The 23,722-nt window shown below is 40.5% G+C and overlaps 5 protein-coding genes across 8 annotated transcripts; 2 read left to right on the top strand and 3 right to left on the bottom strand.

Annotated features, from left to right (window-relative positions):
• Positions 1–1,023: 1,023 nt before the first annotated feature.
• Positions 1,024–5,869, bottom strand: scp2b (sterol carrier protein 2b). Its single transcript, XM_084692252.1, has 5 exons — positions 5,713–5,869; positions 5,230–5,329; positions 4,731–4,860; positions 4,407–4,486; positions 1,024–1,783 (listed from the first exon to the last, which is right to left on the bottom strand). Exons 1-5 carry the CDS (start codon positions 5,733–5,735, stop codon positions 1,688–1,690), a joined length of 429 nt encoding a protein of 142 aa, XP_084548378.1. The 5' UTR covers positions 5,736–5,869; the 3' UTR covers positions 1,024–1,687.
• A 1,302-nt stretch (positions 5,870–7,171) lies between these two features.
• cpt2 (carnitine palmitoyltransferase 2) lies at positions 7,172–10,954 on the top strand. Of its 2 annotated transcripts, XM_084693147.1 has the most exons (6): positions 7,172–7,292; positions 7,480–7,703; positions 7,976–8,056; positions 8,143–8,249; positions 8,456–9,760; positions 9,884–10,954. In XM_084693147.1, the coding sequence occupies exons 2-6, from the start codon at positions 7,519–7,521 to the stop codon at positions 10,210–10,212; spliced, it is 2,007 nt and encodes a 668-aa protein (XP_084549273.1). In that variant the 5' UTR covers positions 7,172–7,292; positions 7,480–7,518; the 3' UTR covers positions 10,213–10,954. The 2 variants fall into 2 exon arrangements, with proteins under 2 accessions (XP_084549273.1, XP_084549274.1); XM_084693148.1 differs by having other exon boundaries at positions 7,196–7,703.
• A 61-nt stretch (positions 10,955–11,015) lies between these two features.
• magoh (mago homolog, exon junction complex subunit) lies at positions 11,016–12,670 on the bottom strand. Its single transcript, XM_084692771.1, has 5 exons — positions 12,461–12,670; positions 11,863–11,921; positions 11,561–11,671; positions 11,327–11,409; positions 11,016–11,223 (listed from the first exon to the last, which is right to left on the bottom strand). Exons 1-5 carry the CDS (start codon positions 12,549–12,551, stop codon positions 11,124–11,126), a joined length of 444 nt encoding a protein of 147 aa, XP_084548897.1. The 5' UTR covers positions 12,552–12,670; the 3' UTR covers positions 11,016–11,123.
• Positions 12,671–12,905: 235 nt separating this feature from the next.
• Positions 12,906–20,795, bottom strand: uck2a (uridine-cytidine kinase 2a). 3 transcript variants are annotated; one of them, XM_084692604.1, is made up of 7 exons: positions 20,702–20,795; positions 15,986–16,145; positions 15,486–15,582; positions 15,200–15,342; positions 15,016–15,113; positions 14,874–14,922; positions 12,906–14,414 (listed from the first exon to the last, which is right to left on the bottom strand). In XM_084692604.1, the coding sequence occupies exons 2-7, from the start codon at positions 16,122–16,124 to the stop codon at positions 14,278–14,280; spliced, it is 663 nt and encodes a 220-aa protein (XP_084548730.1). In that variant the 5' UTR covers positions 16,125–16,145; positions 20,702–20,795; the 3' UTR covers positions 12,906–14,277. The 3 variants fall into 3 exon arrangements, with proteins under 3 accessions (XP_084548730.1, XP_084548729.1, XP_084548728.1); XM_084692603.1 differs by lacking the exon at positions 20,702–20,795 and adding an exon at positions 20,550–20,631; XM_084692602.1 differs by lacking the exon at positions 20,702–20,795 and adding an exon at positions 18,755–19,118.
• uqcrh (ubiquinol-cytochrome c reductase hinge protein) lies at positions 19,756–23,629 on the top strand. Its single transcript, XM_084692605.1, has 4 exons — positions 19,756–19,911; positions 20,353–20,394; positions 22,043–22,204; positions 23,437–23,629. Exons 1-4 carry the CDS (start codon positions 19,867–19,869, stop codon positions 23,467–23,469), a joined length of 282 nt encoding a protein of 93 aa, XP_084548731.1. The 5' UTR covers positions 19,756–19,866; the 3' UTR covers positions 23,470–23,629.
• Positions 23,630–23,722: the final 93 nt, after the last annotated feature.

Raw genomic sequence — 23,722 nt, 5'->3', positions numbered from 1 at the left:
ATAGTACAATAAAGTACACATCAAGGGTTATGCAGAGTTACAAATGGAGATATTTTCAAAAAGCCTTGTCATGACAAATACAACTGCATTTTCCACCGAAATTGAACACATGCTATGAACACGACTTCGAGGCAGTACAAGTTGTGAGTCTTGAAAAGCTTTAGTCTCCAGAGTTGGAGCCAGAGGAGAATAGGAGAGGCCAGCCAGCCTTGCAGTGGAATCTGGGTCAAAGCTCGTTAACAGATTTGTGTTTTAGCCATACACTTACTAGCTTGCCATTTACAAAGGAAAAACTACAGCGTGGCAGTGTGGAACCAGGAGCTTACTGGAAAGATACAAATAATGTAATAAAGATATGCCCACAACGGGAACATTTTGTGTTCCTACAACTACTATTAACATAGGCTCCAACATATTGGAAACATTAAAATATACTGTTTTCATTTATTATGGAATTCTTTGTTACAGTATACTGAATCAAGGAGAATCTATCGTGCCTTCACCAGAGCTGCAACCAAGCACCCTGGAGTCTGGAAGGAAATGCACGCTCATCCTGACAGACCTCTATTTCCTGTGAACACACCACCAACATTCCCACAAACAACTCTACAGGTCAGGTGTGGACAATGTGGTCAATGTTCCCTCGTTCTCAACATTATACATAAATCAACGATCATAACAGCATCATAAATGTCAAGATCTTTACCCCGGAAAATGAGGTCAGCGCAACATATCGGTATTATTGTAGTCCAATTTAATAGAGTCTTTAATAGATAACCTTAGCCAGGGGACGAGGGAGCAGGATGAATGAGAGCACTGTTGAGGGGACAACAGGTGCAAGCACATCTTTGATTACTCGTGTTCTGCTCTCTGTTATGTTGGAATTATTATAATTTTTTGTGATCAAGTGGATACTAGAGTATTAACGAGAAAAGTGACAGCAAGGTGATAGCATTCTGTACCTGTTAAGAGACAAGAGAAGATAGAGAGTGGTCACTCTCTTTCAGTCATCGCTCATTGAGATACAGCAGGAGAAAGTACTGTTTATTCAGTAACAAATCACATTTTGTTTACACAAGACCAACATGGCAGATATTGGAGTCACAGTGACTCACATCCAGTCATCCATAAAGTCCCATTATGCAATACAAACGTGTCTAAAGGTGATACAGTCCTTATGCAACAACACACAAAAGATAAGAGGCACTTGACTCTCAAACAGAAAGTGAAAAACTACACACAACTTTGACCGGATTGATAGTTTTTTGGGGGATATATTTCCATTAGCACATAACTTTCGCAGATTGGCTCAATGAAAGGGGGAGCTATTGGATGACATAATTGTGTTAGAAAGATGATTGGTTCATAAACATGAAAATCAGGGTGCCCACCTCTACAGGGTCTCAACTAACACAATCAGAAAATAGTCATTGGGAGGAAAAACAGTGTTCCTGTCCATTCATACTCCTTTCCCCTAAGGAAAGGGCTTGTTTTCTCTTATCAACAAGGTTGAACAAACAAGGATTGAAGTTGTTGGTCTACTGCATTCAGTAGGTGGTTGTTACCCTTAGGCACTGGTCTGGACAACGGTTCTTATTGAATTACTTAGGATAGATCTGAGATGCTTAACATTAATCCTAAATCAATGCCTGGAGTCAAGCATTGCCCATTTTCCACTCCTGCTCTTTCACAGCTTGGCTTTGCCTGGCTGTAGTTGCAGGCTCTGGAGCTTCATGGCCATACCCATGTTCCCTGTGATCTTCAACTTGCCCTGGAAAAAAGCCTGCAAAGAGAAACACAATTTTGTTGGGTGTCTAAACATACACACAATCTTCTTTTCTGTCTGTCATCAAAAATGATCCATGCATTCAACATATGAATGGACACGATATCTGATCCAGACTGAAGTAGGCCTATGTGTGGCTGGTGTAGAGTTAAAAACAAAAGAGATTAACTAGACTCAGGGAAAGTGGGGCAGCTGCAACAGCAACAAGGGCTTATGGTAAGGCAGAACACAGAGCAAGGCACACCGTGTTAGAACAAATGTGTGTAGAAACATTGGAAATAGTTCAACCAAATGGAGAAAAAAAAAGTATCTTCTATGGCCAAAACACTCCACCCATGATACAATGCATTCTTGGAAAGAAATATGTTCAGTAGAATTTTCTGAAATAAAGCCTCATTCAGAAAGTTCACTGCTCTTTGAGTGAGATTGATGTAATATTTGTTTTACAATGGATGTCAAAAGGAGGTGAAGTGTTAGGCCGTGAAGCTAGAATGAACGGCAAAAATGCATCCAATTCACCCACTTGTTGTTTTCAACAGTGAGAACCTTTTCTATTCATCTCCACAATTTGGCAGTTAGGACTTTTGAGTCTTGCACACGGTATTTGGGCAGTTTGTCATTTGCTTGCAGATCTGTTCAAGCCCTGTCAAATTGGAGTCTGAGTGTTGTGCTGAGTGTTGGTTAAATGTAACCATCAGGTCTCTGATTGGGTTTACGCCTTGGCTTTGGTTGGGCCAGTCAAGGATATTCAGAGACTGTACAAAAACTTTGTGTTGGCGTCATTGTCTCTCCGAAAAGGGGGTCAGATGGCTGAGTGGTTAGGGAGTCGGGCTATTAATCAGAAGGTTGTTGGTTCAATTCCCAGCCTTGCCAAATGATGTTGTGTCCTTGGGCATGGCACTTCACCCTACTTGCCTCGGGGAGAATGTCCCTGTACTTACTCTAAGCCGCTCTGGATAAGAGCGTCTGCTAAATGACTAAACGTAAGATGAATCGTCACTCCAGGCTGATGTGTTAAGGGCTTTGCAGCATTTTTGTTTCTCTCTCCAGCATCTCTTTTACATCCCTAAGGATTTACCATAGGGATGTTACTTACCAAGTAATTAGTGGTAGCCATTTTTTGCCAGACATAGCGCTTGGCCAATTATAATTTTTGGGGGTCTCATCGGGCCAGATCATCTTTTTCCCCAAGCCCCTTAAAAGTGCTGGTTGGTCAACTCCAGATGGCTGCATGCATTTTCCTCCAGAATGCCTTGTGTTTAGCCACTCCACCACAAGGACCTGACTAACGGAATGGTACAGAGATCATTTTGTTCCATCTCTACTGAGTGATTAGATTACCTGTAGCCTTGGGCAGCAAATGCTGCTCTAGGAAGTGCCTCAATCTTTCCAGAATTCACACCAAAAAATAAAAATGATCTTTTATTAGCCACCTTTAATGGCTCACCGGACTAGTGTGCGCACCATGTAGAGCGAGGCCTCACTGCAGCGGCCTGGGTCCAAAATTGGCCCAGGCTTTTTACCGCATGTCATCCTCTCTCAACCCACATTTCCTGTCCCCTCCAAACACTATCTCTGTCAGAAGTAAATAATAAAAGCAGAAATTACACACCCCAAAAAAATATATAAATATAAAATATATATATATGGTTTTTTTTGTAAACTTCCCCAAATCTAACCTTTACAAATTATATCTTGGAGGATGGGACAGAAACACAATGCCAAGGCTTTGACGCTACCAAAACCCTCAACTTACTAACATCCTTGAAGAGCTGTTTCCCAGTGAAAAAAGTGCGCACAGTATAGTATATTGTACATTCTAAAGAAGCCATAAAAAAACATTGCATACATAAAAAAAAGCCTGGAGCCAACCTTAACAAAGTAGTAAACCATATTATGATAAAATAATGCATTGCACTGCTTTAGTTTCCAATATTTAAAGATGCATCATCAAGTCACATATATATATATTTTTTTTTTACCTCAGACTAATACCAATAGGATAGGAAATACTAAGGGGGGCCACGGAGGATGGAATACACCTCTTAACTAACAAAAAGGACTGTCGGCCCAAACATTACAGTTTGCCTGTTTACGTCAACCGGCTAACATGAGGTTAATAGTAGGAATGCTCAGATTGACTAATCTGGATGTTAGTCTGATAAGATTAAAATTTATTTTGTGATGCAGCTGAAGACAGCATAGATTCTGCAAAGACACTGGAATAGTCTACAAAGATCTGGTTCCTCTACTACACTTCCAGTGAGTAAAAAGCAACAACTAATTATGTATAAATATGTGACACATACTGGAGTGGCCCTTAAGTGTACATATATTTCAATTTGATATAGAGATATATTCAGTAAAATCTACTTTTAGTGAATTACAAACCACAAAATGTTATGTTGACAAATTCTGGGGAGTAATTCCCCCTTCTGTACTTGGGAGAGTAGTATGTTGCTTACACAAAAATACAGGGGCAACATAAAAACTGTAGTGAACAGTCAGTGAACATACTTGATCAAGGATGCAACACAGCAAACGCATTGCACAATAAGACAAAGATTCTACAAGGACAAAATGAAGAGACACATCAGACACACCAAGGCTAAATACTCACTGTTTGTGGGTTCATCTTCCCCGTCATCAGAGCCAGCAGATCAGCATCTGACATCGCAATTGTGCAGTCTGCTTTTTTTGCTGAGGGAGGAAACAATCAAAACAGCAGCTCATAATTCTGTTTTACTCAGTTAAGGTCCATCATTTAGTATTTTCATTTTACAAGGACATAGTAAATGATACATTACAGAAAGCAAGAACCAAATTGTGTATTTTTAAATGTCACAAGATGGTTCACTGCTTCCATTTTTATGTAAATGTGGCCTTCCCAATATCCATTGTTGAGTTGTAAGCACATACCGGTAACTACATTTGTAGTTCTCACCTGTGTCATTGTGGACACAGCCTTTGCCATTTTTCACATCAACAAACCACACAGCCTCCTCCCCATTTGGTCCACCCTTCACCTTGAAAGCAAAAACTCCTCCGATCTTTTTCACAAACTGCTCCCCATCCTGCACGTAAAACCATGGACAACGGGAATCTTAATTAGTATATTAGGGATATTTCTTTGGATGACTGTCTGTAAATGTACTCCACTGGAACATGAGAGTCAAGATATTTATGTATATTTACATCTGTAATCTGATGGGACAGCTACTTGTATGGACTGAATGTGTAGGAGAACATTTTATCAGATTGAATCTGAAAGTTCAAATATGTGTTTTAAATATTAACTGATCTAAATAACTTCCTAAAGTGACAAAGTGATAAATCATGAATAAACATAATATACTGATATTAAGGACCTCAGTAAAGAAACCTTTAGTAAATTGCCTGTAATAGGTAATTAGGCCTAATTGTTTTCGATATAATTACATCACCTCCTGAAGCTTTTTGTGTATCTCCTGGAACACTGCATTAGCCTTGAAGCCTTCGAGCCCACTGCTCGAGCTAGTGTAAACAGCCTGGATTCTCTTGTGGCTGAGGAAAGATACAGACAAACAATTGCAACAATCACATAAACTTGTGTTATATCATAAACTCATTTTAGAAAGTTATTTTGATCTACAATTTGAAGATCTCTACTTTATTACTAGCTGAATGCCTGGCATGGGTAGCCTACATCACCTATTTGGTAACATCATTGCATGACATTCATTTTAGTTCATTAATTTGGTACCTAGCGTTATTTGCTAGTTTGATGTATACCGTTTCGAACAGGTCTGATCATTTGATTGTTTCAAATGATTTATATCGTTGCTGTTGCAATGGGCGCCGGTTTCTTCCTTTTTGGACAATTGAAGGATATGAACAATGCAAGTCAAACTAATACAACATAAAATCTACACATTTGTTAACCTCACCTTACAGCCTGTGGATCTCGCATTTTGTTTAAATTTGAGGTAACACTGCTCTACAGACGAAGCTGGAGCGTACAACTATGTTTTGATTTTCTGCTGTGAATTACGAAAAGTACTTCCTAGTTCGTGACGTTTGACAGACCATACGTGTCGATGAACGAATTGACCACGCCAGAGCCTGTGACCACGCTCTGCCCTTGAACGACGTTTCCGAACAGTAGCTCATTCTATGGCTCTGCCCAATTATTAAACACAATCATTCGACGTCTGTTATTTCTTGTACGGACTGGGTGCTGAGTGCTCTTCTTTGTGTTTTTTTTTGTGTTTCAAGTCTGGTCATTTAATATTGAAAAGCATCGCCATCTTTGTTTATTTGTTTATTTCGTTTATTTGCACTGGGACAGTGTACATTAATCAACGTTTTAAGTATAAGTGCCGGTTTTAGCCAGCCGGCTAATTTTCAACTGCAGTCCCTGGGCAAGTTATTAAAAACAGTTACAATACAAACAGTCATTGAACAATGAACACACGCAGGGCAACCTAAGACAAGCAACATATACAGATAGAGCAACATAGAACGAAAAAAAGCAACAAGACAAGATCCATTTGACCTTGGCTAATTAAGGAACGACTTCATAGTAGAGAGAAACTAAAGGTTTGATGTTTAAACTGAGACGCGCCAACTCAGAGCAGTTGGAACTCGGAATAGTCTTCCTTGCTTGAGGGTGTAGGTTGACTGAGGGGCAGTTCTGTATGGGTGCATGGGAAGCCCTCTGTGACATTATGAATGGGTTATACAAATACATTTTGATTAGATGTGATGCAGCCTACATTGTTTTAATGAAAGTTGTTGGGTGTCATAAAACCAACAAACTGGATGAAGGAATTGGGGTAGTCATAGGGACACCGGCATATTACTCTGTGAACAAGGTCGTCTGAATGAAGACAAACAGCTGAAAATGTAGGCAGTGAACTGTCACCTTCTTAACTCCCAGCCCGTGCAGAATTTATAAAGCAGCGCTGGTGAAGGGGGAGGATGCTGTAGCTGGTGATGACAAGGGTTAGTGGGTGGGGAGGATTTAAGGCCAAGCATCAAACTCGAGCTTGCTTGATTACTCTCTCACCCAATAGAGCTGATAGGCGGACTGAATAGCCGGGAAGCCAGCCAATGTTGTGCTGCTGTGAGTGTGTCAGCCTGGTCGTAAGGGGCCGAGTCCTCTGCTTTTCAGTCCAAACATAAACTGTTTAAGCCGATGCTGCTCTCTGTTGGCAAGGTCTTACATTTAAAAACTCAACCCAAATATACGTCAACGGGTTGTAAGACAGGTCGCAGGTTTTTTTTTTTTTTTATGACACGAGGATTAAAACAACGGAATTTTAAGTGTTTATGGCAATGTCACCAGGAACCTGGTAAATGTCTGCTTTGTAAAAATAAAAAAAACCCTGATTCACCAGCACGTCACGTGACTTTCTGTCCTGGAGATTTTCTTCCTGGAACGTTAGCTAAAAGAGCAGCTTGTCATTCAGTGCTTGTTTTAGTCTGTAATAACAGGCTTTTATGAAATATCTTACTTGCTTTTGTGGTTAGTCTCAGTCAACATTTTATTTCAAGGGACGCCAGTTTTGTGTGCAAATGACAAGATAAACAGCTAATTTGTTGACTGGCTAGCTCTCAAATTAAACTATTGCTTGGTGTGTTCACTGTTAGCAAGCTAGCGTGATCTTGTACAGTAAACTGTGATAATCATTTTTAAACCTTCTCGTTGGCAGAACACCTTGACTTCCAGCTAGGATTTGACCTGTAGAACCATGGCGAATTTGCTCTCGCTGCAGTTCAGTGCCTCTCTCAGAAAATATGGGAGTCTAAAGCCTCTGAGGACTGCTACAACGTTACCTATTGATAAAAGACGTTACAGCAGCAACGATGGATCTACCTCTGAGTACCTGCATAAAAGTATTGTGCCGTCTATGCATTATCAGAAAAGTTTACCCAGGTAAGCGTACAGCAAGTATCCGTTTCTAGTACCCAGCAGTACAACAATAAGCTAAAGATACAATGTATTTATTATTTTGTATTCATTTCCCATGCTGATTACCTATTAAGCCTTTAGCTATCCAAATATTTGATTATTTAGGAAAGGGTGACTCCTTGTCACTGGAAAAGGAATGTAGGTGAAAGGGCAAAGGGATATTGAACGTTCACACATATGGCCAGCAGAGGACGGTGTTTCATATACAGCATGCTATTAATCCATTGTTTCAATAGGCTACCAATTCCAAAACTGGAAGACACAGTCAAGAGATATTTGGCAGCTCAGAGACCTCTCCTTGATGATGACCAGTTCAGGTGAGCACGCAAAAAAAAAAAAATCTACAAATAATAATCATCAATCATGTGGACACATTCACGACTCAAAATGCTTATGTCTTCAGTAAAACGGAGAAGTTGGTAAGGGACTTCCAAAGTGGTGTTGGGAACCAACTGCACGAGGAGCTGGTGGCTCAGGACAAGCAGAACAAGCACACAAGCTACATCTCAGGTTTGCTATGGATCTAAAACGCAGTTAAATCAAATTATTTTGTGTATGTTTTGTTCCAAAATGCCTGTTTATGTGGTCTTTTCAGATTTTTGCAAAGGGTTGTAAACGAAGTGTGGCTCTACGAAAATAAAACTAATAGAAAATGTGGGAATTTGAGGATGATTTGACCAAATTGAAAATAAAATCCTTTTTTCATTTCATTTCAGCCCCATGGTTTGACATGTACCTGTCCGCAAGGGACTCTGTAGTCCTAAACTTTAATCCCTTCATGTCCTTCAACCTCGACCCCAAGACGGAGTACAATGACCAGCTAGTGCGAGGCACGAACATGGTGTGCTCGGCTGTACGGTTTATGAAGACCCTCCGTGCTGGCTACCTGGAGCCAGAGGTATTCCATCTGAACCCAGCCAAGAGTGACACGGTCAGCTTTAAAAAGTTCATTCGCTGGGTCCCCTCCTCCCTGTCATGGTACGGGGCCTACATGGTGAACGCCTACCCCCTGGATATGTCCCAGTATTTCCGCCTATTCAACTCCACCCGTATCCCCAAGAAGGGACGGGACGAGCTCTTCACTGAGCCTAAAGGGCGCCACCTACTGGTGATTAGGAAAGGCCACATGTATGTGTTTGATGTGGTGGATCCGAACGGGAACCCGGTGAAGCCTGCGGAGATACAGTCCCACTTGAAATACATTCTGTCGGACCAAACTCCAGCCCCCGCCTATCCTCTGGGCTTCCTGACCAGCGAGAACCGGGACGTATGGGCCGGACTGAGAGAGAAGCTCCTGGCTGCCGGAAATGGAGAGGCGATCGGTAGTGTCGACAGTGCCTTATTCTGTCTGTGCCTGGAGGACGAGAACATGCAAGACCACATTCACATCTCCCACAACATGCTGCACGGGGACGGCTCGAACCGCTGGTTCGACAAGTCGTTCAGCATAATCCTCGCCAAAGACGGACAGGCGGCCATCAACTTCGAGCACTCCTGGGGAGACGGCGTGGCCGTCCTCCGCTTCCAGAACGAGATCTTCAAGGACTCCACGGAGAGGCCTCTGGTCCATCCCAGCTCCTCAGCAGCGGTGGTGGACTCCGCTTCAGCTGTGCGCCGCCTCCAGTTCAACCTCGACGGCGAGCTGGAGACTGGGATCGCAAAGGCCAAGGAGAACTTCGATTCGGCCGTGTCAAAGCTCACCATCGACGCCATGGAGTTCAAGAAGGGCGGGAAGGAGCAGCTGAAGAAGAAGAAGCTGAGTCCGGACGCCATCGCTCAGCTGGCGTTCCAGATGGGCTTTCTGAGGCAGTATGGGCAAACCGTGGCTTCCTACGAGTCTTGCAGCACCGCGGCGTTCCGTCATGGCCGCACAGAGACCATCCGGCCCGCCACGGTCCACACACTGCGCTGTGCTCACGCCTTTGTACGTCAGCCCGGGAAGCACAGTGTGGATGAACTGCAGGGCCTGCTCTCCGAATGCTCGAAATATCACGGGCAGCTCACCAAAGAGGCGGCCATGGGTTAGTGCACAGCCGTTTCACAAAATGGGAAAAGTGAAACGGGTTTCATATTTGAGATGGCGAGGGCATGTTAGAACATCCTCATTTTAATTATTCTTCCTGCACCTGTTTTTTCTCCACCAGGCCAAGGGTTTGACCGGCACCTGTTCGCAATGAAGTATCTGGCCAACTCAAAGGGCCAGCCACTACATGACCTGTACCAGGACCCGGCATATGCAGCTATTAATCACAACATCCTGTCCACCAGCACCCTTACCAGCCCTGCAGTCAGCTTGGGAGGCTTTGCCCCTGTGGTACCTGACGGTTTTGGGGTAGGCTACGGTGTCCATGACGACTGGATCGGCTGCAACGTGTCCAGCTATCCAGAACGTAACGTACATGAGTTTTTGCAGTGTGTCCACAAGTCACTTGAGGACATCTTTACTGTTCTGGAAGGAAAGTCTCTCAGCTAAGGAAAGGGTTTCATATAGAGATCACTAGTGCAGGGAAATTATGAAGTTCTGTAATACAATGAGGTGAATTTTGGGGCTGTGTTTCTCAACTACTGATCTTCAGACCATCACTGCTCAGGTGGTACAACCATACCTGCAGACTAGTTGACCTTATCTGTCTGAAAGGAATAGGTCGGAAAACACTGTTTAAGTGCACTTAGGTCGGGTTAAGGACTAACACCAGTGTGGGTTGAGAGAAGTGTTGTTAAATGACATCACAGCAAACCATAGAATTGGGCCATCAAAGGTTAAAGTAGCAGTTCAATATTCAATACTCCACTTTTGCAGTGAATGTGAATTGAGCAGGACAGTGTGTTCTTAACAATATTCACTATGAATGTCAAGTTGGAGAAACCACATCTATGCGATTCAAAGTTTTTTTTGCTAATAGAATTAAATTTATAATTCCATTCATGACCTTAATGAAGATGTGTAGGTGTATGTACATGCCTTGAGTCAAATGAATAAATGTTTACTTGAAGTCAATTCTGCTAAATGGCTTGCCACAATTTCTTGTGACATTTTAAGGATCACTGCCTTTTTTCATAATATAACCTCAGATCTTTGCTAATGATGGGGCATTTTTATGAATCATGAATCTAAAGCAGTTGCACACAGGCAAGCAATATGAATGTTTGTATGAAAACTTGAACTGAATTTTTAAATAAAGCTCCATGTGTCCATGGTGGGATATATCAGTGTCTATACTAGAGTATGATCCATTTCTTCAACTGTCCGTCTGATAACATTTAACGAGCCCAAAATGTTTTCTCAATCATTTATTTAAAATAAAACAATCAAAAAGTAATATACAAAAGGTCATACAGGCTCGAACTCGTAACTAAAACAATTCCAACGAGATTATCATCATCTTAAATGGGCTTGATTTTGAAGTGTAGGCCGATCAGACTGAAGACGAGACATTTCAGATCTTGCACCAGGTAGTAAAACACCCTGAGGCCTTCTGGATCCCTGCAAAACAAGTGTTATTTTTAGAAGTGAGAACAACTTGACAGGGGCCTCATTATTCTAGCTGTGCCCATATCTTACATCCATCATAATGCATTTGACTTACTTGGACTGGTTGACATCGATCAAGGAGCCAATCTTTGAAGTTGTGAAAGAAATGTGCTCATCCCCAATGACAATCTCAAGCTCCTGATTGGGTGAAGATAAAAGGTTATTTTTTCCAGTTTTCAATAAAATGCCATTAAGCTCACCTGGCATCCTCCATGCATTGAATTTGGCCAAATACCTGGGTAAAATAGCAATACATGGGGCTCCTTAGTTTAAAGAAAATCTGACAAACCTGTCTGCCAACTCTATCAGGAGGCGGCCACAGTGCATCATCTTCCTTAGTGATCTCGCTGTCGTCAATGATCCTCTTTAGCTCTTCCATAACACTTTTATGTACATAGGCCTGTGAGGAAAGTTGTACATAAGGCATGCTGTGAGTAAGTAGTGTAAGATGCAATATTTTGTTGTAGGTTTGATTAATACATTTTACCAATTTAGTAATACACTTGCAGAAATTACATAATTGTAAACAGTTCTTAATGCAAATGCTTGTGTAATTGAAGCCGCCCCCGCTTCCTCCATTCAGACACAAACCTCTTTTCTGATCATCACGTCGTTTTTGTAGTTACTGTTGTTGGCGTACCTCAACTTGCCTGCAAAAAGTAAGTCATGAGCGCTATTGTAAAAACAGCTACAGTAACAGCGGTATTAAGCTTAAGTCTATTCGTTTATATCGTTATTAGCTAGTTAGCTTATTTGCTAGCTACTAAGTGATTCAAGTAATGTGAATAACAACCAACCAGCTAACCAGCAAGCGTATAATGGATACTCAATAGTTCAAACTCGATCTAGCTACTGAACTCTAACAGCTACTGGTATTAGCAAGCTTCCTTGGTTAAGCAAGACATGACAAAAAAAAGCAAATTTTTCGACAAATTAAAGTAGTTAACACATACTAGATAACTAGCACGCAGATAAATAACTATCGGCTGTGTAGCTAACTAGCTTGAATTTCTGCAAAAGTTAGTTAGCAATTAGGAAACTAACGCGTATAACACGTAACAGTTAGCTTGCTAACCAGCCATCCCCCCCAAAAAACTAGCTAGCTAGCACACAGAGTCGTGGAGGTAGCAGCTACATTGCTAGTAGCTAGTTAGCTTGCTCAATGAAATTGCCGCCTAGACAAACTTACCGTCGGGTCTGAACTCAAATTCCAGAAACTCGTGGCCAAATTTGCCCTTATGCCCAACATAGTATCTCAAATAGAAGTCACTCGTTGACATAATCAAATCGCCTAAAGTGTTTGCCGGATCAAACGTAAGGAAGTACACCGTAACTCTGCAGCCCTTGTGCTGTTATCAAAAGCTAACCTCGCTGGTCTACCGCCTCACATGAACACTGCGCATGCGCTCGGGCGCTTCTTTGTGATCTCATATTCGTTGTCGCAAGAAAATGGCGTAGTTCCAACCAGCGTACCTGAGTATTTCCAAGGCTCTGGAAATATATAAGACATATATTAGACATTATTTTTTGTTTGATACAATTACAGACTCAAAATAATCCAATAAATGATAGGTGATGACAATGATACACGTTGCATAAGTTGTGTTTTTGTGCTCATTTTATTATTTTACTGCTTCATCTTTAACCTATGAATGAACTTTTTCACAGTGTTAAATCCTGTTGGAGATTTGAAAGTATAGAAGCTATACAGTCCATGCAGCATTACATGGTTTCTTATATTGACTAACAGTCTGCAGTTTGGTTTTTATTCCCATGTAAGCAAGCCATGTTTTTAAAATATTTAAAAGGCATGTCGGTAGATTTATGCACAGATAAACTGAAGTATATCAGTAACATCAAAGTGTGTTTATACAGAATTCAGGCTGTCTTTTGCTCACACAGAAACATGTGAACAAAGGTAGAATTATGAACATGAAGTTATCCTTTGCAAAGGAGTGGAAATCTCCAGGTAGGACATATTACAAACACTTCAGATCAATTAATAAAATTTTGAGAATCAATAGATAAGTAGCAGAATTTAAATGCATAAATGTTCAGTTCACATCACTTATAAAAACCCCATCACTTTCCCTGGCTACTGATACCTCATGTAGTACAGGTTTCAAGGAGAGAACTTCAATATGATAGGACTTATTTATTCTTTGGTGGGGTTGTCCCTAGACAAAACACCACTTGGCACAAGGATTGTTTAATAAAGTAGATGAACGTTTTTCAGTGTTGGTGTAGCACGACAAATTATAACATTTAAAACAAAGGCAGCACACAGAGACATTTTACAAACTGTTCAAGAGCAACATCGGCACCATGAACACATTAGGTTCAAAACAAATCTGCTGTTATTCATAAAGTCAAGTCGTTTCGTTTATATCCGTGTAAGTTGCACAGGGTTTTGTCAGCAAGGCAGTTAACCTGAATAGGGCCTGAGAAAATGCATGAATAAGAACATGCCACAACAGCACTACCCTGCATTCAAGGCTTATAATACAGAATACATGAGGTTCTGCAAAATTAACAAGCCAGTACTCCGAGTGTATACTCTCAGCTGTTGTCTGATGGAAAATACAAAAAGGATCACATTTGTCACTTTCCCACAAACAGCACACACCTTTGACCAAAACTGATTGTTGATTAAAGTTGAAAAAAAACCACCCACAATTCACCCTGTTCCTCTATTCTGACTACAAACAAAATAGTGAGCAGACATCCAAAGAAAATACCTAACTACTCAGATTCACAACTTTGACCTAGTTCCAAAGTTTCAAAACAAGGAATAAATCCTACTCCTAACACCCTGCATTTCTTTGTTCAGTAAAAATATGCAATGTATCAAATGCGGCCTTAAGGAATCAGGAGAAATATTCAGTTTCTCCTTAGTATTCTTCAGTATTCGGACAAGGTGTGGAAAGTTAGTATGTACAGAAAAGCACTTCCCTCCATTCATCAATCCATCCAGCTGTCCCTGGCACTACCAGAGAGGCAATGCAGTCAGTGTGGCCGACTGCTGGACTCAGACACCTGCCGTTTTCTAGGTGTACTGTGCCCATTGAGGAAACCACTCTGCCGCTTGGTCAAACCTCCATTTAGAATGTCTTGGATGTGCTGAACTATAAGATTTATGGCAACTGCAATCAAACACATGGGAGAGCATAGTGGACATCAAAAAACAGTACAGTTACAGTATGAACAAAAGACAACAGTTTCACAATTTCATTATGCATTTTTGGACGATTGGTTTTGGATGTCATATGAAAATGCCTAACATAAGTAGTGATTACTTCAATTGTGAAAATTAGCCTTGGACCTTGTTTTTTAGGAGGTATCTGACATTGACCTTGTGATTCCAAAAACAAAGACAGTATTTTGTCTTGAGAATATTTCAGAGTATCTAGTTCTCTGTCATGTGCAGGTCAAAACTGTTGAACAAGCCAACAAGGCTCAGTCAAGCCTCAAAAAGATAAGAGGAAGAATAAAGAAAAGCTGAAAAACAAAGACATTAATTTAGTGTAATAAGCCCTTTTACAAATCGTTGCTGTTGTCTCGCAACCATTTGCACATCAGCAAAGTACCAATCTGGTACTCACCCAGATTATCAGCTCCTCTGGGAATGATAACATCAGCATACTTCTTTGTCTACACCCAAAATTTGGAAAAATACACATGTCAAATAGATCAGAATTGAAGATCAAAATTTAAGAGTAATTTGTATTTCTAGGTACTACTGACTGGCAAGCAGAACTCCTCAAAGGCAGGTTTGACAAAAGTTATGTATTGCGCCAGGACTTGCTCCAGGTCCCTTCCTCGTTCACTGATGTCACGGAGCACTGGTGAATATAGGGGGAGTCACTATAACAATAATGTCTGCCTTCATACAATGTCTGTGCACACACAAGTACACTGAGTAATTTACCTCTGCGTGAGAGCCGTGTGTCAGCATCCGTATCCACAAACAGCTTCATATGAAAGAGATCCCGGATCTCCTGGGAGTAGAACATTAAGATTCCCTCGAACAGCACCACGTCTGCAGGGTACACCGTCACCGTCTCCTCTTTCCTGTGTCAAATTGGTAGGACAAAGCATTCAATAATGCTACCATAGAAACAGGCTGGTCTCCAATCCAGTTATTCTCCCTTTCCAAAACTGTCGGCCATTTTTATTGCTCATTCCTAATAACCGTTAGCTAGCTTTGCACTCACCTGGAATGGGTGACAAAGTCATACACAGGGATCTGCACCGTTTTCCCCTCTATGATGTCCCATAGAGTCCTGACAATAAGCTCGTTATCAAACGCATCTAGTGAGGATAAAGAAATGAAATCATGGTCAAAACCATAGCCATTTGATTACTGCCAGTCTTTGCCAGTCCATTGGATAAAGATATAATCTAGTATGTTAACCACAGGTGGACAGGCTGTGTGCTCTACTTGTTTGACATGCTCCGCTGTGCTGCCAGATTGTGTAGCCAGCCCCCACACGCTATGTGAGAAACAGAGACAGCCGGCTGCTGAAGTGAAAAAGACACCAAACTACTGAAAGACAGTGTTGGAGAGGAAGAAAAGAAAGAGGGAGAATGTGCGTGGGGGTGAGAGTGTGTCTTTGTGTCCGTGTGTGTGTCTGTGTCCATGTGTGTCCATGTTTGTGTGCGTGTCCGTGTGTAGCGGGACTGGCTGAGTGACTGAGTGAGTGACAGTACTTACCTGGGTGGTCAAAGTTGAACTGGCCCTTGAGAGCCTTGGATTTCTGCTCTGGCATCAAGACCTTGTAGAAACTGTCTTGACTGAGAATGGCCACCTGGCGTTGGTGATGGTCAATTTTGTTCTGACCAAGCAGCTCCATGATCTTACTGCAGACTGAAGACTAATCAGGGAATGAAGAAAAACAAGAAAATACCTGTAATTGTTTTCCTAAAGATTAAACTGATTCAATCAAATGAACTTTTGTAAAACATAATCATAAAAAAAACAGCAAATCCCCAAATATATTTTTGTTGACCCATGGGATTTAGAAGACAGATGACAACTGCCATGATCCTATAATACAGTAGTTTTAACAACAGTCAGTAAGCCCAATGTTGAAAAACAACAGCAGGTGCACTTTGCAGTCTTTCCAATAGAATAACTTAAATTGGGCAAAGATGACACACAGTGTGAAAAGTAGTTGTAATGAAGAGCTACACAGTTTTATTTGGTCTACTACGTAGATATATCAGCAATTTTCAAGGCTGATGGGAAAATCCTGAGATGTTAAGACATAGTTAAATAGCATCACTTGTAGTTCGGAAATGTATACACTAATTATCAGTCGGCAGAGAGGAGAGATAACACCAGTCAACAATAATGACCAGAACAACAAGGAAGTAATATATTTAGTTAATTATCTCTGAGGCGTAGACGTTATAGAGCACATGTGGAGAGAGATGAAGGTGAATAGCAACACAGAAGTTGATACTGAGTATTGTGATTGAATAATTTCATATGCCATTAGGTCACCTGAAATTATTAGTTCTCTGTGGACAATGTTTGATCGACAGTATATCCTTCTGTATTAGCTCATGAGAACATCACCCTTGGTCATGAGAGAAATATGCCAAGAATAGTGTTGCATGTATCATTGATAAATTGTCATTATGTTGTTTTCTAAGGCTTGCTTATGCCTGCATAGCCATAAGTTAGTTATTTGTTAAATGAGACTAGGAAATGTCTGGAACACTAGTGTAGGTTCGAGGTCACAATGTCACCAAAGTTTACAATACCATGCAACATGGAAAATAGAATATGGCCATTTCTATGAACTATATAAAGACTCAACAAAAGCTATCTAGAGCCATGAATGCAGTGTTTTCTGTCCGTGCTTGCAAAGTCTATGTTGATTGTCACTCCCTGACATTTCTTTTGAGAGTAAAACCTCCCATATTGTGGTCCTATTTAACTGCCCTTCATTCCTGTATTCATTGTCCAGTCATCTGAGATGTTTAGCTTGAGTGTATCAAACCCCTGCACCTTACAGATCTGTAATAAATACTTAGATTTAGTCTTTAACTTTTACTTGGCAACTGATTTCATTGACTTGGTACTTTCACAGCAATGGGGTAAAGCAAGAGACTTCTTCAGTTGGGCATCAGAACTTGTGAGAAGGTGTTTGAGCGTATGACTGATTGATGGCCAGATGTTATCGTCTTATGTTTGTGTATCAAAGATGGTTAGGTTGGTGTAATGGTTGTTCTTTTTAATAAATATGAGTTTGAAGGACATTTAACCAGTTAATGATTGATTCTCTGAATAACTTCCACCACAGTATACAGGAACTCATGTGGCGCCAATTACCATTAAGTGGATTACAAGAACGTTGTGAAAACTTGGATGAACACATAAATTGATACATAATGGTAAATGATTTGATTTCTTCCACACTATAAACAACTGCGTATATTTATATTCAAAAAGTTTTCCACGCTGCGCACTAGCTGAAGTGTATGGCATCCCTTACAATACTTGTAGCCTATAATCGTGAGTGCCTTCCTGATGACATACAGCCATTAGAAAAATAAGCAAGCACAAAACCACACAGACAGACTTGTAGAGATGCCCACAAAAGACATGCAGTGTAGATGTTTTTTTCCCCGTATTGACTGAACAGGTGCCTATTTCAGTTACTCTCTTCTGGGAAAGGACAGTAACAGGAAATTTAACTTGCAGCTTATTGTAGATTTTTGGGGTTACCCACATATTCCTAACATGACATATGTTATCAACGTGCAAACTCTTCTAATTTGAATTATTATCTGATTTAAATTGTTTAAGTACTCCAATTGTAACGTTAATGTACGTTTAAAAAAAGAGTATGGGGAAATACGCGATAGTTTACATAAACGACTCGTTACCAGGCTCTGAAAGCAATGCAGCAGCAGCAGCCAGGCGCAGCATCCTTGTGTTTTGCTACTGCAATGTGGGAGCACGCACGTTGCTCCGTTATGAGGCAAGTGTGCCACTGACCCCGTTCTTATGTATTATGGCGGTCAGCTGTTTTTTATCACTGTGAATCAATCAGTTGCTACAGACACGCGTGGTGGACGACGAGAAGGATAATTACTGCTTATGGATCTCTATTTATTACATTTTCTGGATCTGGATTGAAGAACGCAGAGTCGGCTTTGGCTAAGCCCGTTTCTGTGTGTTTTACCTTAACAGTTTCTCCCCGTTTACCTTAACATTAATTAAAGTAAGATGTGCAGGGGAATAAGCCAAATATTTGCTGTTAAGGCCCATTATGAGATTTGGGGTGTCGTGAGCTATAGGCTAAATATTTAGTAAAGTAATTCTCATTAAACCCATCATGATCTGTTAACAGAATTTCAAGTTATTTTCCACATACATGCACGCTGCCAATCAACCACTGTGACAGATAATTTGAAAAGGAGGGGGTAAGACAAAAGAATATGAAATCGCCCAAACGTGTTAAATGCCAACCTTGCCGCTGGCAGTCCCTCCGGCAACCCCGATCAGAAAAGGATGCCAGTTGACATTCTCGTTTTCGGCGTGGCTGTCCAGCCTTGTCTCAATGTCGCCTGCCATGCTTGCACTAAAAGCATTTGGACGCTTGTAGGTGGTTTTACTCAAATCGCGCTCCGCCTCCCACTAACAGAAGTGCTTTCTGTTCAACCAGACATTGAGGCCTACATCGTGAACGTCAATTAAAGATAAACTAGGCTAGCATACATGAATATCGTTTTACATTTAAGAATGTTTTGAGTAAAGGGTTTACATATATAATCAAATTGTAGATGCGTAGGCCTATAGGCCGACATTTAGACAAATGTTAAGAAAACGCATTATACGCTGTAGCCTATATTCTGTCAATTATTATAGGCTATTCTTTTTTTTAATGTCTCGTCGTATTCTCACAGGGATCATTCGGGGAGCAGTTTCTATATGCGTACCGGAAACTAATATAGGCTACGTCTCCTCTAGAATGTTAGAAAGGCGGCAGAGCGCTGCAATTCCGTCTGTTTTTATCGTAGGTAGGCCTACTAAAAAATGGCAAAAACGTGTTCGTTTTTACTTTAATGTTAATTATATAGTTATGTTGGTTGCAACTTAAGTATGTCCTCTTACTGTATCATGTTTTTGAAATTGTATTTTGGTCAGTAAAGTATTTTAAAAAGAATCGAGTGTAGCCTACTGGTAGATGAATAGGCCTACATAAACAAATGAATAAATAAAATTAATATTTTTTTAAATTATGACTCAGTCTCTTACACTAGGAAATGTATACATTTATGGCTTTATTGGAAGGATAACATAGGATACATTAAAATAATCTAGCCTCTTAAGTCTGATAATAATGCAGAGTAATTCTTATTTCTATATTAGACATTCTCTGTTACTACCCTTGAGGGTCAGTATCAATTACTTTACATCTCCGGTCCTTGGGGTGGCAGTAGCGTTTGCAGTTATCTAGTAAACATCATAGCAGGGGACAGAAGTAGGATCACATTCCGGTGCTTGACCTGGTGCGTCCTCCAACTGCGAAATTCTTCAGATTTGACAGCGGGTCATTCTAGGACACGATTATCAGGATCATGGTTTTCGAGGAGAAAATGATCTTAAACGGGGAACCCGATGAGGTAAAATATTAATTTTCATTAGAATTTATGTAGGATGTGTTGTAGCATTTTTGTTTATGGCTCAGCATAGAGAAGCTAACGCGCGCCAGCGCGAGTGCTCTAGTACTGTACTGCTGCTGTTGTTAGCTTGGATCGCTAGCATTTGGTTGACAAATGACATGGACGCGATGCTAAATGTATTCTACAGCAGACATTTGCTAGCTCGCTTACTACATGGATGTGAGGAACTTGGGATGTCTTGAAAAGGTTATTCCGTTTTAAAAGTATTGTATAGGTAGTATTGTACAGTACAGTACTGAATTTGCAACCTTCGGTTTGATGTACAGATGCACTGATAACACTGACAAGTACTGAAACTAGTAGGCTAGTAGCTGGATAGCTAGAGCTAATTATTGTTGTAAAAAATAATACGCCATATGGTATGTCTGTGTTGTTTTATAGGAGGAAGAGGAGGAGGAGGACGAGGACGAAGAGGACATGGTGGTAAGAATTATTTAGATACTGTTGAATAGGGGTGGGCGATATGTCCAAAATCTTCTATCACGGTATGAGTAATTGTATATCACGGTTACGGTATATATCACGGTATAGTAATTGTTCTGTAAATTCTATTAAGAAATAGTACAAAATAACCATACCGTACTTCATCATCACCCTCGATTATTCATTACAAACAAAATCAACTGCCTCACATGAGAGAACACTTCAGTTAAAAACAATTGACTCAAAAAAGTTAGAGTAGCGTTCCGATTGGCTGATGCGCAATCATGCCATCCGCGTGGTTACCTACCGACAGCTCAATACGGATCCGTGATGCCCTCCGACGAAAAATGAGCGAAAGCGAAGAAGAAGAGTTTTACTATCCGTATAACTTTGGTTTCGGCGTGTCAACCTCGTTAAAGCTCGGTCGATACGTTAAAGCCTCAGTTTGATGTTTCTCGGCATGACCTCACTCTCAGTAAGTAGTTAGCCTTCACCAGTCATCCTAGATCAAGAATGCTTGCAACGCCACCAGTGTAATTTTACAACAATAATTTTACAGCATGAGACATAAATCTTGAACAACAAATCGAATTGGTTACCTGCAGAATGGGTCATCAAATATATAATTAATTAGCATCGGCATGAATGTGGTCCGCTTAGACAAAATACACTCCACATCGAAAATTCCGTCAGACCAACCCAAATGTGCTTCAGGTCAAACGAAAATAGCAAATCAAATAAAAGTTAAACTACAATTCTAAATATCGCAAGAATGTGATTTATATGATGGCTTATATACAATACAACAACCAGACATTTAATTGACACGTGTAATACAAAAATATAGTATAAAAGTATACCGCGGTTGAAACGGTATAGCCAAATCTCTCCCGGTAGACACATTTCTACCGTCGCGCGGTATATACCGTCATACCGCCCAGCCCTACTGTTGAACATTTTAAAATTCAGATGTTTACCGTAAGCACCTTCCTGCCATAGTAAATTCCTTGTTTGTGCTAACTAACTTGTCAACTAAAGCTTATTCTGATTTAGGGCTGGGCGGTATGACGGTATATACCGTGCGACGGTAGAAATGTGTCTACCGGGAGAGATTTGGCTATAGCCTACCGTTTCAACCGCGGTATACTCTTATACTATATTTTTGTTATATGGATAGTAAAACTCAGACTGATCGCTTTCACTCTTTTTGAAATTTTAGGGCGTTACGGATCCGCATTGAGCTGTGAGTAGGTCACCACGCGGATGGCATGACTGCGCATCAGCCAATCGGAACGCTAGTACTCGTAACTTAGTCTTTTGTTTTCGTGTTGTCTCGTGAGGCAGTTGTTTTTGTTTGTAATAAATAATCGAGTGCGATGATGAAGTACGGTATGGTTATTTTGTACCATTTCTTAATTGAATTTACAGAACAATTACTATATATACCGTAACCATGATATAAAATTACTCATACCGTGATAGAAGATTTTGGCCATATCGCCCACCCCTATTCTGATTCTGAGAAGACTTAAAGCTGACCAATTTTTGGACTATAAATACTATGGTGTACCAGTAGTTTGTGTGTTTATCGCTATCAGGCTTTGTGTTATTGTTTGTCACTAGCTCTGTCACTTGACTTTCATTCAAGGATCCACTTGAAACTGTAAGGCAGAAGTGTGAGCAGTCGGAGCACTGCGTCCACAATCGAGAGAGACTGGAAGCATGTGAGAATAGGGTTGGCTCAAGGTCTGAGACCGATGAAGACTGCACCGAGGAGCTCTTTGACTTCCTTCATGCCCGCGACCACTGTGTGCGTAATTATTCCTTTTTTTTTGCTGCTGACATACTCTGAGAGATGGCAAGCTGACTAGAGGTGGCAGGGAAAGACTCGTATAAAGGAAAACAAGTCTGCTTGTTGAGCTGTCAAACTGGCACAGCACTGTGTGTCCAATTGATGTGAAACCTCCTCACATTAATCCATTACTGCCATTGTTAACCTGAACATAAGTAGTATTACATGACATGTCATCATTTCAACCAGCAGTCTTTATTCATGTCATTTTGGTTATGGATAGTCATCATTTTTGGTAGATAAACGTACCATTAAAACATTGCAATAGTACACTAATTGCACTGTACAATGTGATTGGTAGGGCTGTGGGGTGGTAGTCGTAAGTGGAATGCTATATAGATAAAGTTTAGCCTACTATAATATTAGTGCTGTCAAACAATAAAAATATTTAATTATGATTAATCGCATTAATGTCATAGTTAACTCGCTATTAATCGCACATTTTTATCTATTCTAAATGTCCCTTGATTTCTTAATAATTTTTTCGCATTTTAATGCTATTATCAACATGGAAAAGTGGATCGGATTGCTTGCCAGTTGTTTTGTTTCTGGTCTAGCAAAAGATTGACGCCGTTAAAATGGGTTTGGGTTAAATGGCGTTAATAACGCGTTAAACTGACAGCACTATACCATATATTTAGTGAAATATTAGAAGCTTTATACTAACTCTTGCATTGATTATCAAATCCAGTACATGATCTGCTTTCAATTGCTTTGATATTTGTAATAATTTTGGAATGAGGCTGTAGTTGGATTTCCAAAGGAGATAGTGTGAAATTAAAGTCCTGATCCAAATAAACCCTTTCTGCTGTAATCTGAAAGCATTTGTGGAGATTCAAGTACAATCTTACTAGCCATCCAGAAGACAAGTTGGTGACATCATAAACACCTGTCAAAGCATCAACATCAGATTCCCAGGACACATAGTAGTTGATCTGAGATGAGGGATGGTGTTAATGGATGTTCAATCAATGTTGAGTGATGGATGTTCTTCCTTTGTAAACCACCCTGAATTGTATGTAGGTGTGCTGATGATTAGTCCATAATTCATCCAGAGAATGTTAGAGAGCTCGGAAGCAATTCAAGGATAGACATCCAGGCTACTTGTGTCTTTGTTATGGTGAAATGTTCCTCTTAATGTACAATTATACCTGTTTTAATTATAATTCATCTTCAATTTTGTCCTCTAGGTGGCACACAAAGTTTTCCATTCTGTGAAGTGATGTCCTTCAGGTCCCAGCCTGTTGGAAGATCCCCTTCAGATGTATAGTTATATTACTTCTGTGTCAAGAACATGGTTTTAACAGGTCTCTGTATGGATCTGTGCTGTATCTTAAGTACACTGTATCTGTTCATGTGAATAAATTGTACATTCAATGTCAACATTTCATTTGAGTGGTCAACTTTATTTGATCAAATGTCAATGACAACAGTTAGGATTATGTCAATAAAGCCTCACTTCTTGATAGTATTGTT

The sequence above is a fragment of the Hypomesus nipponensis genome, chromosome 26, assembly GCF_054491055.1.
Source record: "Hypomesus nipponensis isolate SF chromosome 26, ASM5449105v1, whole genome shotgun sequence".
Taxonomy (NCBI): Eukaryota; Metazoa; Chordata; class Actinopteri; order Osmeriformes; family Osmeridae; genus Hypomesus; species Hypomesus nipponensis.
Note: the sequence above shows the minus strand (reverse complement) of the source record. Positions and strands in the feature narration are given on the sequence as shown.

Bases quoted from the DNA above. Each gene is read 5' to 3' on its own strand.
- scp2b (XM_084692252.1), bottom strand. From the start codon at position 5,735: ATGCGAGATCCACAGGCTGTAAG. The intron at 4,861-5,229 runs GTGATGTAATTA...TTTTACGTGCAG, and splicing joins TACACAAAAAGCTTCAGGAG to GATGGGGAGCAGTTTGTGAA. The intron at 4,487-4,730 runs GTGAGAACTACA...TTCCTCCCTCAG, and splicing joins CTGTGTCCACAATGACACAG to CAAAAAAAGCAGACTGCACA.
- cpt2 (XM_084693147.1), top strand. From the start codon at position 7,519: ATGGCGAATTTGCTCTCGCTGCAGTTCAGTGCCTCTCTCAGAAAATAT. The intron at 8,250-8,455 runs GTTTGCTATGGA...ATTTCATTTCAG, and splicing joins GCACACAAGCTACATCTCAG to CCCCATGGTTTGACATGTAC. The intron at 9,761-9,883 runs GTTAGTGCACAG...TTTCTCCACCAG, and splicing joins CACCAAAGAGGCGGCCATGG to GCCAAGGGTTTGACCGGCAC.
- magoh (XM_084692771.1), bottom strand. From the start codon at position 12,551: ATGTCAACGAGTGACTTCTATTTGAGATACTATGTTGGGCATAAGGGC. The intron at 11,672-11,862 runs GTTTGTGTCTGA...CTTTCCTCACAG, and splicing joins ACGTGATGATCAGAAAAGAG to GCCTATGTACATAAAAGTGT. The intron at 11,224-11,326 runs GTAAGTCAAATG...CTTGTTTTGCAG, and splicing joins ATCGATGTCAACCAGTCCAA to GGATCCAGAAGGCCTCAGGG.
- uck2a (XM_084692602.1), bottom strand. From the start codon at position 18,859: ATGGCAGGCGACATTGAGACAAGGCTGGACAGCCACGCCGAAAACGAG. The intron at 16,146-18,754 runs GTTGGCATTTAA...TTCCCTGATTAG, and splicing joins GAGGGACTGCCAGCGGCAAG to TCTTCAGTCTGCAGTAAGAT. The intron at 15,114-15,199 runs GTAAATTACTCA...TATATTCACCAG, and splicing joins CACACGGCTCTCACGCAGAG to TGCTCCGTGACATCAGTGAA.
- uqcrh (XM_084692605.1), top strand. From the start codon at position 19,867: ATGGTTTTCGAGGAGAAAATGATCTTAAACGGGGAACCCGATGAG. The intron at 20,395-22,042 runs GTAAGAATTATT...CTTTCATTCAAG, and splicing joins AGGACGAAGAGGACATGGTG to GATCCACTTGAAACTGTAAG. The intron at 22,205-23,436 runs GTGCGTAATTAT...TTTGTCCTCTAG, and splicing joins TTCATGCCCGCGACCACTGT to GTGGCACACAAAGTTTTCCA.